Below are 14,775 nucleotides of genomic sequence, written 5' to 3'. Positions count from 1 at the left end.
ATTTATTATTTATTTTTGCTTTAAAACTATTTTTTAATTTTCTGCTTAAAGTTCATGAAAAAAGTGGCATTCTTGTTTTTTCACACAATAATTTCATAATACCATTTGTAATGCCACCGTTGTAGTGCTGTTGTTCAAAATTAAAGTACATTTTCTCAGATTTATTGGTGTCTTTCTAGTCACACAATTTAATAGTCAGTGTTTCCCATACACTGATCTATTTGTGGTGGTACACCCTACATAGATTTTGACCCCCACAAATACTGCCACATATTAATTTCAACTAGTTGACTGCAAACTCCTGCTTTAGTGCTTACAGTATATTATTATCTTGTCGGAATATTATTCCAGCCAATAAGTTAGGAAGTTCCCTTTTGATTTAATTTTACTTTTGTTTTGCCTACAAAGCAAAATGTTACTTTACTTGAAACTCCCCTGAAGTGATTTTGGTATTATTTATGCAAGCATAATTCTACCATATAGTAACCTGTATGCAGAATATATATAGTATATATAGGGAAACAATTATTTTTTCATTGCTGTAAAACCACAGAACGGTAAAGAAGATATTGATGTGTGTAGTTCTTCATAGATCTAGTCTCTTCATTTTGATCTCAAAGTGCGCCAGTTTGATCCATTTTTACTTGAAACTGTACAAAATTTTCTTCCGGGGGGGCATGCCCCCGGACCCCCCTAGGGGTTCAGTGGTCCATGACCTTTGGGTGGGCTGAGCCCACCCAAAGCTCGGATGCTAAAACCGCCCCTGGTTACAAGTCTGATGGAATGGCATATGATTAAATGAGGATGAAAGACAAATGTTCTGTGTTATGAGAAACCCATGTTCTTGTTTGAGTGGTTTTGTAGTTTGTCTGAGATCTGAAATGAAGAAATCACCAAAACAACTCGAGCAGCCCAGCATTAGAGCTCTGAGCAGACCCAAGTTTGCTGCAGAGTGAAATAACAGATTCAATTGTGGACTCGATGCACCATCTAGTGGAGAAACAGTTTATTACATGAGTGACAGTGGTGTACGAGAGTACTCCTTATGAAAAACTTGATGGAAACAGTAACAGTGTGCAGTCAGTGTCACATGCATCGATGTTTGTCTTTAGTAGAACTAATGATGATATGTATCAAACATGTGTGTTTCAGAGGTCAGTACCACAGGCAGAGAGCAGAGTCTCCAGTACCCAGCTGTCTGTCTATGAAGAGTGACTGGTCTAAACATCATCCTCCAGAGTTCAGTAATGAACCTGGACTTCCAGACACAAAGTAAGAGGACTGTAACACTCAATAATGTAATAATAATTTCCTGAAAATATAATAACGCCTGAAAATGTAATCAAATTTGCACTTAACTTAACTAAAAAATGTAACAAAATGTCCTGACTGATACTTTCACAAACTTTTTTACTGGTAATGTAATACTTTCAGGTGGTTCATTTATTTTCAAAACTGATGATGTAATAATATAATACTGTAAAAAGTTAAAGTATAAAAAATGTATAACTGTTAGTGTCATGTTAGCCTATTAAAACACTAACATTGACACTGCTCCCCACTCTACACCCGCCTGCACAGACAACACTTGCCCTCAAACAACTCAGAGGCTAGCCGTGTGTCTGAGGTACAATAATATCACAGGTAATAACTGAAATGATCCAGTCTGAATGACTCAGAGGCTAAGGACCCTATCTTCCCAACGGCGGTAATTTTGCCTTAGCGCCCGTTTTGCGCTGGAATATCGCCGTGCAAAGCCCTAATTGTGGGTGTGTCGGCCCGCTGCGCTTCACGTCATCTGAGCGCAAACCTCCATAGGCGTGTTTATGCCCATAACAGGATTCACAAGGTGAGATCACTCCCCTTAAAAGCCACAGCGTCACTGCCATCACGTCTGACACCAGCTTCTTTCTTGCTGAGAGCAAGCAGAGAAACAGAGTGAGAGAGAGAGAGAGAGAGAAAAGAGAGAGGGGGCAAGAGAGAGAGAGAGAGAGAGAGGGCCGCCGCACAATTACGCAGTGATGTCCCAAAGCATGTGCTTACTGTAATTAGACGTTTTGTTCATATAGGCTATAACATAGGCCTACACATCTAAAAATATGTGTTTCTTTAATAGGGTAGGAATTTGTGAGATTGTACTTCTAGCCTATTTCAATAGCCTGTGTCAGAATTGTCCACTCTGGTTAAGCCATTGACTGCGGTCACGCCATCCGCGCTGTGGAGAAGCTGGTCTTGCATGCGTGCAATTGCAGGGAAAGAGGTTACTGAACTGGCCGGACACTACAGGTGTTGTGCCAAAAAGTGATTTGCGTTTTGAATTGATTAGGGGAACGAGGGTCTGGCGGGGCGGGAATCTGTGTGTAGCCCGGGGAGGGGTCTTAATGTGGCGTGCGAAGATTCGGCTAGTGCGCCGGGTGCTGGAGGGAGAAGGTGCGAGCTGGACGGGTAGGCAGGCTGGGTGGTGGGGGTGGGTCGGTGCCCTGGGTGTTTTGGGCCGCGCCATGGGGCTCACAGGGTGGGGAGAGGCAGCGCTGTGCGCGGTCCCACGGAGCGAAATCAGTTTCTGGCAGCAAATCACTTTTTGGCACAACACCGTCACAACTTTCTCAAAAGCAATCTACTGTTAGTTTACACCACAAACCTGTATGGTCGGGAATTATGTACCCTAATAAAACCATGACAAACAAATTCTCATTTTTAAATCAAGGTGTGTTTTTTCTGCAGTGTAGGCTATAGTTGAAAATCAACGTGACATTCTGAGGAGAGAAGAGTGTGTGCAGGCGCGAGGTGTTGGAAAGTGACATCCATGCCGTGCCATGCACTGCGCGGAGAATACTGTTAGCTCTCAGGCGTACACCTGGCGTAGTGGGGTTTGTTGCGCTAAGACCAGCTATTTGGTGGCGTTAAAATTGAGAGCACCCAAGGCCATTTTTTCTAACACGTTGCGCTGGAACGCCTATTTTGGGACAGGCAACGCCCAAACCTGTTTACGCTCGGATCATAGCGACGATATCTTCGCCAGAGCCGAAAATCACACTTGCGGGAGGCAGATGATAGGCTAGAGGCCCACGGACACACCTGGGCCACGCCTACACCTGTGTCTGCGCTTAGATCCCAGCGCAAAACTGGACTATGGAGGCAGACGATAGCTTAAGACGCAGGGAAGGTAGCAATAAGAGGCGCGCAAACGGCAGCACAAACGATAGCGCCGTACGAAGATAGGGCCCTATCTGTGTGTCTAAGGTACAATGATATCACAAGTAAGAACTGAAATGATCAAGTCTGAACGCAGTACCAGCGATGCACATTTTGAGACTTGACTGCATCACTTGGTGAGCTGAACGCCACTTGGTTAAAAATGTGTGGAGAAAATGGATGCTAATATAGTGTTTTATAACTGAAGAGTGAATCACTTGATGTAATTTAATAAACAAGACATTATTGATTTCCCTTGTCTCTTATCAATCCTGGTTCCTACTGTATGTCTATACGCACAGACTCTCTCTTTCTCCCAGACAATGAGGCATTGCAGCGTCGCTATGACGACCAGTTGTTGAAGCTTCTTCACAGCGACATGTTTCTATATATCTGTCTTCACAGCATGTTTTGTTTGTTGTTGGCCCCGCCCCCTGGAATGCTTAAAAGAGCTTGAAATAAATACAGTAAATCTTGAAATAAAAACAGTAAATAAATAAATAAATAAAATGTTTACAGTGTTTGACAGAATGCAAGTCAAAACACAAGTGAGAAAAGAAGACCAATGTGTTCTGAGAAAGACAACTTCAAACCATGTGAACATGTGAGCCTATGATATGAAATGCAGGCAGAGGTGGAAAGAGCACTGACAAATCCACCCGATCTGACCGTTGTCACCCATAGATTCAGTAGGTTCGTCATCGCTGATAAACCTGCTGAAACCAGGTTTCAGTAGGTTTCAATGGCCGTTATCAAACAACTTTATATTATTATTATTCAAATGTTTTTATTGGTTTTTCAAAGCACTCCGTTCTCCAAATTAACACAGACAGAACAAGACAAAACAAAAACAAAAACAAACCCACAACAACAATACCAACACTACTCAATAAATCAAAATCAATACAATTAAATTAAATTAAACCAGTCAGGACAAGAACACAAATACATACACAAGGTACAGTTGACGAATAAACAAAACAAAACAAAACAAAACAAAACAAAATGTAGGATAGGATAGGGGGGGGGGGGGGGGAAGCAGCTACTCTTCTATAACCTGTGGGAACTCCGTCTTGAAGTAGGACAGAAACGGTTGCCAGATCTTAAGGTATTTCTGGGTGGAGCCTCGGGCAGTGTGTTTAAGCTGTTCTAGTTTGAGATGGGACATTACTTCTTCTACCCAGCGCTTATGGGATGGTGCCCTAACCTTCTTCCAGCTGAAGAGTATTAGACGTCTAGCCAGTAATGTAGAGAATGCTATAGCTTCAGCTTGGTGAGTTGGAATTGATGTCTCCTGTGGGACTACACCAAACAGAGCGGTCAATGGATTGGGATCAATGACTCTGTCGCACATAAAGGAAAATGTGTTAAATACACCTGTCCAGAGTGGGGTCAGTTTGGGGCACAGCCAGAACATGTGACTGAGGGTAGCTGGGTCTCGACTGCACCTAATACAGTTTGGGTCTAAACCAGGATATAGCTTGGCCAGCTTGCTCGCCGATAAGTGAAGCCTATGTAGAACTTTAAACTGTACCAACCCGTGCCTAATACATATTGATGATGAGTGCACCAGTGAGACCGCCTGTGGCCAATCTGTTTCCGACAACTCAATTCCCAACTCCTCTTTCCATTTCTCTGCCAGGTGTGTGAGTGATGGAGAGACGACGCTCTGGATAATATCATACAGTCTAGACACCACGCCCTTGCTAGCTGACAACTTTATATTTAGGCAAATAAAACAACTTAGGGTTAGGGTTAGGGTTAGGGTGAGGGTGAGGGTGAGGGTGAGGGTTAGGGTTAGGGTCAGGGTTAGTGTTAGGTTTAGCATTAGAATTAAGCAACAAAACGCGTTAAAATACGAAAACGGAAACCTCTCCTGATAACGAATCGCTGATAACGACCTTCTGCGCCTACTAGCAGGTCAGTAGGCTGCCTACTGGCCGATATGAATGGGGTGATAAGACGCTGATAACGACGATTGAATGGGGTGACAATTACCAGATCGCGTGACCACCCCAAATCCTACTAGTACAAGTATTCTTACTTTAGTGAAAATTCAAGTACAATACAAGTACTAGCCCAGGAAATTACTTAAATAAAAAGTAGCCTATTTAAGTAAAAGTACCTTTTCATTTAGGTTACATGTAGATAATTGCTAAGAAGATTTGGGGTTTAAACCAGGCTCGGGCCCATAAAGCCGGCCAATGGGATGGGCCGGGCCGGGCTCAGACAGAACGTGCATGCCACGGGCTTGTCCCCAAGCTTTGTCTGGGGGAGGCTCACAGTCTCAGAATAAATAATGAAAATAGCATCACTTGCAGTGGCGGCCGACCACTAGAGGGCGCCAGGGCGCCGCCCCACCTACTTTATCCACATGAAGAAGAGGGAAAATAAAACGTTATAGGCTATATATATATATTTTTTTTTTACCAGGTGGAGGTGGGGTCAGGTAGAGTGAGTGTCGTGACGTAGGCTAGGCTACGTAGATGGGTAGCGACCATAGGGTAGCGACGCATAAACACTAGTAGCAGTCCCACGCCGACGGCTTTGCAGCACGCGCGCGAAGCAAAGAAGTTTGTTTTCAACTGCCATAAAACACAAAAGACGTTTTGCAAGAATGGAGAAAGAAAATTCTGTGAAGTCACTCAAAACGACGCCGTTTGAGAGACGGACTTTACAGGAGAAGCATCGAGTGAAAGAGCTTGGACCAGATCACCCTGAGCTCGCCATTAAACAACAGGTTACAGACAGAGGAAGAAAATACACTCGGTTTTTTTTCAGATGTTTCTAGTAGCTAGTAACGTCCGTTACTACTTGCTTGATTTAGGGCTGGAGTGGACGATAATTCAATAGCCTATTATTGTTGTCTTTCAGTGGAATCATCGTGATGATATGAAGTTATTTTAATAGTGACATTTTTACTGTCTAAATTGATGATGACAAGCAAATGTTACTTAAAAACTGATCAAATGAGGTATGGCAGGTATATTATTTGAAAATATAAGGTTTGTTTGACATCACCATTCAGTTCAATGAGATGAACACTGATTTTGCATACGTGAAACATAGATATTGATATTGAGAAGAATCCTTATGATTATCATATTGATTTCAACCCCATCGTCCATGCCTATATATAGCCCTCCCTGGACAACAATGCACCAGCCGCTACTGATCACTTGTCACTGGAAGGTGCAGTCTATCAGCAGTGTCAAATGAAACGGATATTTCTAACTAATGTGATGATGGCGATCATAACAATTTGATCAATCAATCAATCCAGTTTCAGTTGTTCTAGTCTCATATCTAGTCTTGTCTTGTATGTGTGACTGAAGTTTTTATCCACCTTTTTATAAAGGTGTGACGCACGAGAAAGCTGCCTCTGAAATTCATAGTTTACCCACTTTTGTGTCACCACTACATCACTGTCTTATAGTGATATACTCACAGTGAAGCGTCCTGTGATGTCATACTGAGATATCATCATGGCTGGAATGCCTCTTGTCCAATCAAATTGCTCGTCTGGAACTAACTGTTGTATAATGTGCAATGTCACATGTATTGATGTCTGTCTTTAGTAGAACTAATGATGATATGAACCAAACATTTGTGTTTCAGAGGTCAGTACCACAGGCAGAGAGCAGAGTCTCCAGTACCCAGCTGTCTGTCTATGAAGAGTGACTGGTCTAAAGACAATAATCCAAACTTCAGTAATGAACCTGGACCTTCAGACACAAAGTAAGAGGACTGGTACAAGTCTGATGGAATGGCATATGATTAAATGAGGATGAAAGACAAATGTTGTGTTAGTATGAGAAACCCATCTTCTTGTCTTGAGTGGTTTTGTAGTTTGTCTGAGATCTGAAATAAAGAAATCATCAAAACAACTGGAGCAGCCCAGCATTCGAGCTCTGAGCAGACCCAAGTTTGCTGCAGAGTGAAAGAACAGATTCAATTGTGGACTCGATGCACCATCTAGTGGGGAAATTGTTTATTACATGAGGGACAGTGGTGTACGAGAGTACTCCTTAAAACTGGACAGAAACAATGATAGTGTGCAGTGTCACATGTATTGTTGTCTTTAGTAGAACTAATGATGATATGTATCAAACATGTGTGTTTCAGAGGTCAGTACCACAGACAGAGAGCAGAGTCTCCAGTACCCAGCTGTCTGTCTATGAAGAGTGACTGGTCTAAACATCATCCTCCAGAGTTCAGTAATGAACCTGGACTTCCAGACACAAAGTAAGAGGACTGTAACACTCAATAATGTAATAATAATTTCATGAAAATATAATAATGCCTGAAAATGTTATAAAATTTGCACTTAACTCAAAAATGTAACAAAATGTCCTGACTGATACTTTCACAAACTTTTCTACTGGTAATGTAATAACTTTCATGTGGGTCATTTACTTTCATTTACTATGAAGAGTGACTGGTCTAAAGATCCTCCTCCAGACCCTGGAGGAGGATCTCTCTCTCTCTCCCAGACAATGAGGCATTGCAACGTAGCTATGACGACCAGTAACCCTGATCTATAGAATAGCAGTAAAATAGAATAAATAATGAAAATAGCACCACTTGTCAGTGGAAGGTGCAGTCTATCAGCAGTGTCAAATTAAACTGATATTTCTGAACTAATGTGACAATGGTGATCATAACAATTTGATCTGGACGGCACGGTGGCTCAGTGGTTTGCACTGTTGCCTCACAGCAAGAAGGTCCTGGGTTCGAAACCCTGGTCTGTCCCAGGTCCTTTCTGTGTGGAGTTTGCATGTTCTCCCCGTGTTCGTGTGGGTTTTCACCCGGTGCTCCGGTTTCCTCCCACCATCAAGAAAGACATGTATGTTAGGGTTGATACTCCCGTCAGTGCCCCTGACCAAGGCAATGGCAAAAAGAACTGGAGTTGGTTCCCGGGCACTGCACTGCGGCTGCCCACTGCTCCTAGTTCTAGGAAGGTTCGTAGTAGAGGATGGGTCAAATGCAGAGGATTAATTTCCCCTTGGGGATAAATAAAGAATAACTTAACTTAACTTAACTATCAATCAATCAAAACTTTATTCCAGACTCAAGGTCCATATAAAAAGACATACAACACTAAAAATAATCCCTACAGACAGTAGGAAAAAAGCTATATCTAAATAAATAGTGCAGTATTCATAAGAGTGACACATACCAGTGTCTCCACAGAGGTGACTGATAACTGACATCACTACAGCAGAGATTTACCAACAGCTTGATAATGACTTTCCACCTCTGAATGCAGGAAGGTTTTGGGAAATGCTTCCTGCTTTTGTGCAGAGCCCTTATGAACAAAAAAAATGTGATGGAAAAAGTCCTTGAAAGTCCTTGAATTTGAAATGCTTCACGATTGCTCAATTGCTCCATGCGTGAAGCTCATGCTAGTTGAGCGGGCGATGTCACACAGCAACCGAGCTGCGTCTGTGAGTGTTGCACACTTGAAAGATGACGCCTGCAGGATTCAGGTGCACATATTTTAATAAAGAATTGTCTGCAAAAGACGTGGAATATATAGTTTTTTAACACTTTTTAATTAGACAAGCAGTGCTACTGTGCTTTCATGTATTCACTTCATGTACCCACTTTTGTTTCACCACTACAGCATTGTCTGATAGGGATATACACACAGTGAAGCATCCTGTGATGTCATACTGAGATATCATCATGGCTAGAATGCCTCTTCTTGTCCAATCAAATTGCTGGAACTAACTGGCGTATAATGTGCAATGTCACATGTATTGATGTCTGTCTTTAGTAGAACTAATGATGATGTGTATCAAACATTTGTGTTTCAGAGGTCAGTACCACAGGCAGAGAGCAGAGTCTCCAGTACCCAGCTGTCTGTCTATGAAGAGTGACTGGTCTAAAGATAATAATCCAAACTTCAGTAATGAACCTGGACCTTCAGACACAAAGTAAGAGGACTGTAACACTCAATAATGTAATAATAATTTCATGAAAATATAATAACGCCTGAAAATGTAATAAAATTTGCACTTAACTAAAAAATGTAACAAAATGTCCTAACTGATACTTTCACAAACTTTTTTACTGGTAATGTAATACTTTTCAGGTGGGTCATTTATTTTCAAAACTGATGATGTAATAATTTAATACTGTAAAAAGTTTTTTTTCTCCCAAATGTAAAGTATAAAAAATGTATAACTGTTAGTGTCATGTTAGCCTATTAAAACACTAACATTGACACTGCTCCCCACTCTACACCCGCCTGCACAGACAACACTTCCCCTCAAACAACTCAGAGGCTAGCCGTGTGTCTGAGGTACAATAATATCACAGGTAATAACTGAAATGATCCAGTCTGAATGACTCAGAGGGTAACTGTGTGTCTGAGATACAATAATATCACAAGTAATAACTGAAATTATCCATTTTGAATGACTCAGAGGCTAGCCATGTGTCTGAGGTACAATAATATCACAAGTAATAACTGAAATTATCCATTTTGAATGACTCAGAGGCTAGCCATGTGTCTGAGGTATATGACAATAGCTGAAATGATCCAGTCTGAATGACTCAGAGGCTAGCCGGGTGTCTGAGGTACAATAATATCAACTTATTAAGTAATAACTGAAATGATCCAGTCTGAACGCAGTGCCAGCGATGCACATTTTGAGACCTGACTGCACTTTTATTGCACATTTATTAAACAAGACATTATTGATTTCCCTTGGCTCTGATCAATTTAAGGTGCTGCTTGAATCCTATGTCCTACGCCAATATGCACAGACTCTCTCTCTCTCTGATTGATTGATTGATTGATTGATTGAATTTATTCAATGTTTGGATGAGTACATGGGACATAAAATACATGCAGCCATCAACATCAAGGATAAAAACACAATAAAGTCAGAGGACTTGTTTTCATTGTGAAACTCTCCCAGACAATGAGGCATTGCAGTGTCGCTATGGCGACCAGTTGTTGAAGCTTCTTCACAGCATGTTTCTATATATCTGTTGACTATATGGTAGACTTCTCTTTAATGCAATAGTTTAATATATTTAATATAGTCAATTATTGAGGATTAAACGTATTTGTGATTCTGATGATTCTTTTGAGTTATACTGTATGCTAAAAATCTTTGTGTTAATTTTAAGGAGAGGGGATATGGGGATGATTTATTGGAGAATCATCTCAACAGAGTACGACAAGTGCAGCGGTCTGATTTACTTAAATCTAGTTCCAGAGACACCTCTTCTCAAGGCTTAGCATTTGTATCCACCTATAGTCCTATATCTAAGTCAGTCAAAGAAGTAGTGAGTAGATATTGGCACATACTGGAAAGTGACTTTCACATCTCTAATGCTTTTCAAACTTCACCCAGATATTTTTACAAGATGTCCTCCAATTTAAGAGATTTTTTAGTAAAGTCAGATCTGCCCAAGAGACCCACTCACTTTCTTTTCTCGTCCTATTCCTTCTGGTAATTTTCCTTGCCATAATTGTGTACATTGTTATGCCATGCTCAAAGGTAATCATTTCACGCATCCAAGTTCTGGTGTGAACATTAAGGTCAGAGGCAGGATCACATGTAACACTAGATATAGTCCATGGGCCAGACCAGATATCGGTACCATATGGGTGGGCAAAACTTTACCTATACTAAATTGTTTATAGGGTCAATATAAGTAAATTAATATATGATAGCCTTTCCACAGGAGTAGCTTTTCATATTTATTGGACATTTTCTTATTTTCCCCTATTTAGTCCATGGGCCAAACACAAAAATTGCACATATCGGTACCACTCAAGTGGACAAATTCTAATCATGATTTTTGAACAGGTATATATCCATAGATGATATTTTAGTATGATAGCCTTTGCAGAATGGCAGCTTTGTCACAGTTATCGGCTCATGAAGTTAGCAAACCCCTACAATAAATTCGATTCTAGGTGCTGATCCATAACCTATTTTAGGCTCAGGACCTTTAACCATGTTCTATGATAACATGTTTGACAACATTGTAAAGGGTAGCTTCTTAGCTTTCATTTGAGCTCAGTTGTGTGTCTGTCTGACAAATAAAGAGCTCACATGGGCTCTTCAAAGTGTCAGTGACATTCATTTTTCCACAGTTTTCGCCTAAATTATAGTCTTTATTTCAGCACTGTGGCATCTAGGAACATCAGAGACACAAACAACAAACACTGGAATACTCATATAGGACTATAAGGATTCAGAAAAGGTATAATGAACCCATACTATCCCATCGTGAGGGGTGAATTTTGCCCTTTGAATTTGGTAGAAGAATGCCTTCTCGAGGGAAATGGGCCAGAACCCAAAATATAAGATATCGGTACCATCCAGGTGGAGAAATTCTACTTGTGATTTTTTTAAATTCCTATTCATCTCTAGATTATGTTTTTATATGATAGACCTTGATGACCATGGTAGCTTATTAGTGCTTAACCACCCCTCTTAAATTATGGACTTTCTTTCATTATATCCTCTCCCTGGGGTGTCTGGACTACTAACTGTTAATATTACATGTCTAGATATAGGCATGCTATCCTATGATACTATACATATGTAGAGACCTCAGAAATATAGCTATATGAGAAACGTGATAACAGTGTGTTTTCAAATGGGAAATGTGATTGAGTGTTTTTATTTCAGTATGGGTGAATTTAAATGAGAAATGTACCATGATGCTTTGTTTTCCTATTTGCGCCAAGTTCTTATTGTTGTTGAGTGACATGTTGCTAAGCCAATCGGGGATCGCGCTGCTGTGCTCTAAGCCAATGAGAAATGACTCTGGGGTGGGGCTAGGAGGAATCCGGAAAAAGCATACCAGTCTGTTCAGAGAGAGACACATGTGAAAGACCTTGGAGAACTGAGCTGCGTGCAGCAGAGGAGGTTTTTCCAGTGAGGCATAGGAGGATGGTCCTCCTCTATTAGATTGGGGATTTTATATTAAAAAAATATATATATATATATATATATATATATATATATATTTTTTTTTCATTTTTCATTTTTTTTTTTATAATAAAATATCAATCAAATGTGTTTTTCTTATGTGCAGACGCTCATTTTTTCATTCATTATAGCTCCATGCAGACGAGTGACTCTGGCCCTGGTCCCACCTTGGAGTAGGAGATTAAAAAAACATTCGCCCTGTGGGCGTTTATTTATTTGGGAATTTATCTAATGAAAAAATAAGATTGGTTGAAAAAGACAGACAGACACAGAGAACACGTGAGATTGATGTGTTTTTACTGTTTTCCCACCAATCAGGTTGAGCTGGGAGGCAGCCCTCCCTTACCCTGGTTAAACCAGGTGAAACCTAATTGGTTGTGTGTTGGATAGATTGCTTGACATTGATTGACATTCTGTATTGTCCAATGCTGAATACGTCTGAAAATCGGCAACGTTGTTCCACTGCCTGGTCTGTGGTCTCTCACGCTGAATCAAGGAGGTGAAATCCACTGCTTGACCTGACAGGAAGGATTTACTGAGACAGTAGCAGCATATCATATTTCCCTCTTATTTTTATTTACTTTTTTATCAATCAGTAAGTGTTCACAAGCCAGACAGTCGTTGATATTGGATTACCACCAAAACGAGTTTCGAGTTGCGGGGAGACTTGAGCTGCGCGATACGGGCTTTTTGCAATGTCAGAAAACTGGAATATTTGCAACGTCTCGACTGCAGCGTTTCCCCTACAGACAGCACGGATATTCAAGTAAGTCAATTGATTTCAAGTTATCCGAACGTTCTATTAAATTCGGCGTGGAAATGGTTCACCGAGCAGCGCTATTTTTGTCGTATTGAAGTTTCATCCTGTAATTTCTTATACTAAAACCCGCGAACCTTAAATTCACACATTTTTTAACTGAATTTGGCCTGTAAATCGATAGCTGACAGCGGGCTCAATTTTAAAGCTTGAGTGGTGATCTTTATATCATATGAAAGTAGAAGAAATAAGGAATCGATTGGGATGAAGCATGTCAACCTAGGATGTCGGGAAGGGGGGGTAAATAACGCTCCAAAGTTGATAACTAAATGAGTAGTGCAGCACTGTGCACAGGAAGACACACTCTCGTTCCAGATGCAATTAAGTGTAATTTAACGCTATTTGACAACAGTTTCGGCCATAGACTTTGTCAAGTATCATACAAACAGTGCAAGACAGCCATTATAAAGACAGGTTAGCTGATTCAATGGACAACACCTGTCTTGTGAAAGCACACCTGAGTGTGAGACATCATAGGATGAATCAAAACATTGATGTCACAGGTAGGCTGTATACCATAATATATCATGAATCTATGTGAATAAATAGATTTATATAAATAGTAATCACAGCCTAATGCATAGAGATAAATCCTGAAACCTTCTCGCAACAGTTCTAGCCTAAGCCAGTGGTTTTCAAAGTGGGGTCCCCAGCAAAAAGGGGGGATAATCTATTTTCACTATAATTCCATGCCATCCATAAGTAACACAATCTAAGATAGTGTAGAAGTGAGTAACTAGGCTAATTATAACCATAACAGCACAAATAATTGACAAAAATCTCGAAATAAATATACAGTATTTACTCTGAGAAATGAAATAATGAGAAAAGGAACAATTATTGATGGTTAAAACTGAATAATGACATCACAACAGTCTAATCCTAATGCTAATTTAAAATGAGATTTGGGCGTTTTGGGCAAAAACTGCTTGTGGGTGAGAGTATCAGCAGCAGAGCACACGTCATATTTTCCCTGGGACCGCCTCAGGTGCCAGGTGTTGTTCCGTCCTGTAGTCCTCTCACTGGGTGCTAATGCAATGCTCCTCACTGGGTGGAAAGCTAAGAGGCTTGACAGCATGGGAAACATGGCAAATACACACACACACACATGCGCGCGCGCGCACACGTGAAGAAAAAAAGCCCACATTTTTTTCGCCGCCGACCAATGGTCGCCGCCGAAAAGGGGCGGCGACCTTCGGTCACCGCACTAGCTTCCTCCCCTGTTTCCAAGCTCACCAGCCACCACTGGCGTGCAGTATAAACAAAGTTTAACGTTTGGAGATATTTGTTGACTGAAATACGTCAAAGTATTGGCACAAATATTACTTTGCAGTCGAGACTCGTGTGCGTGTCGCAATCCGAAACTCTTTTCTACAGTTTGAAGTGAAGCAAGGCAAGCCGTTTTGTTGTTTTCTTACTAAAAGTGATAAACTTGCAAGTCTCGTAACTTACTATCAAGACGGACGTTTCTGCTTGAACCCGCGTGAGGGACAGACAGCTTAAACAACGCCGGGCAATCGCTTTCACAGACGAAGGAGAAGAGGATTAACGTGGCTGGATCGTTAGCTTGCTGCTAATGAACATTTCCTTTGAGGACGGACTCAGCTGCTTGGATACGCGTCGCAACACGGACCGGTTGCTTTGCTCTCGTTCTTTCTGCTGCCTCATCTGTCTGCTCGTGGATTTCCTGGATCTTTCCAAAGTGTGTCATGGTCGCGTGAGTAACTGGATACTATCGTTTTCTCAAACACTGGAACTGAAAAAGTAGCGTGGTTTCTAACCAGGATTCCTATGTGCACC

At 41.0% G+C, this 14,775-nt stretch overlaps 1 protein-coding gene across 3 annotated transcripts in view; it reads left to right on the top strand.

The window, feature by feature from the left end:
- Positions 1–1,259: 1,259 nt before the first annotated feature.
- LOC310782093 (uncharacterized protein) overlaps positions 1,260–14,775 on the top strand; it is a 576,458-nt gene continuing 562,942 nt past the window's right edge. For all 3 annotated transcript variants that reach the window (XM_083642771.1, XM_083642770.1, XM_083642769.1), the window contains exons 1-4: positions 1,260–1,272; positions 6,814–6,933; positions 7,321–7,440; positions 9,015–9,134. In XM_083642771.1, coding sequence (XP_083498897.1) covers positions 6,866–6,933; positions 7,321–7,440; positions 9,015–9,134 — 308 coding nt within the window. In that variant the 5' untranslated portion in view covers positions 1,260–1,272; positions 6,814–6,865. The remainder of the gene's footprint in view (positions 1,273–6,813; positions 6,934–7,320; positions 7,441–9,014; positions 9,135–14,775) is intronic.

The sequence above is a fragment of the Poromitra crassiceps genome (genome assembly GCF_964638095.1).
Source record: "Poromitra crassiceps genome assembly, chromosome: 9".
NCBI lineage: Eukaryota > Metazoa > Chordata > Actinopteri > Beryciformes > Melamphaidae > Poromitra > Poromitra crassiceps.
Note: the sequence above shows the minus strand (reverse complement) of the source record. Positions and strands in the feature narration are given on the sequence as shown.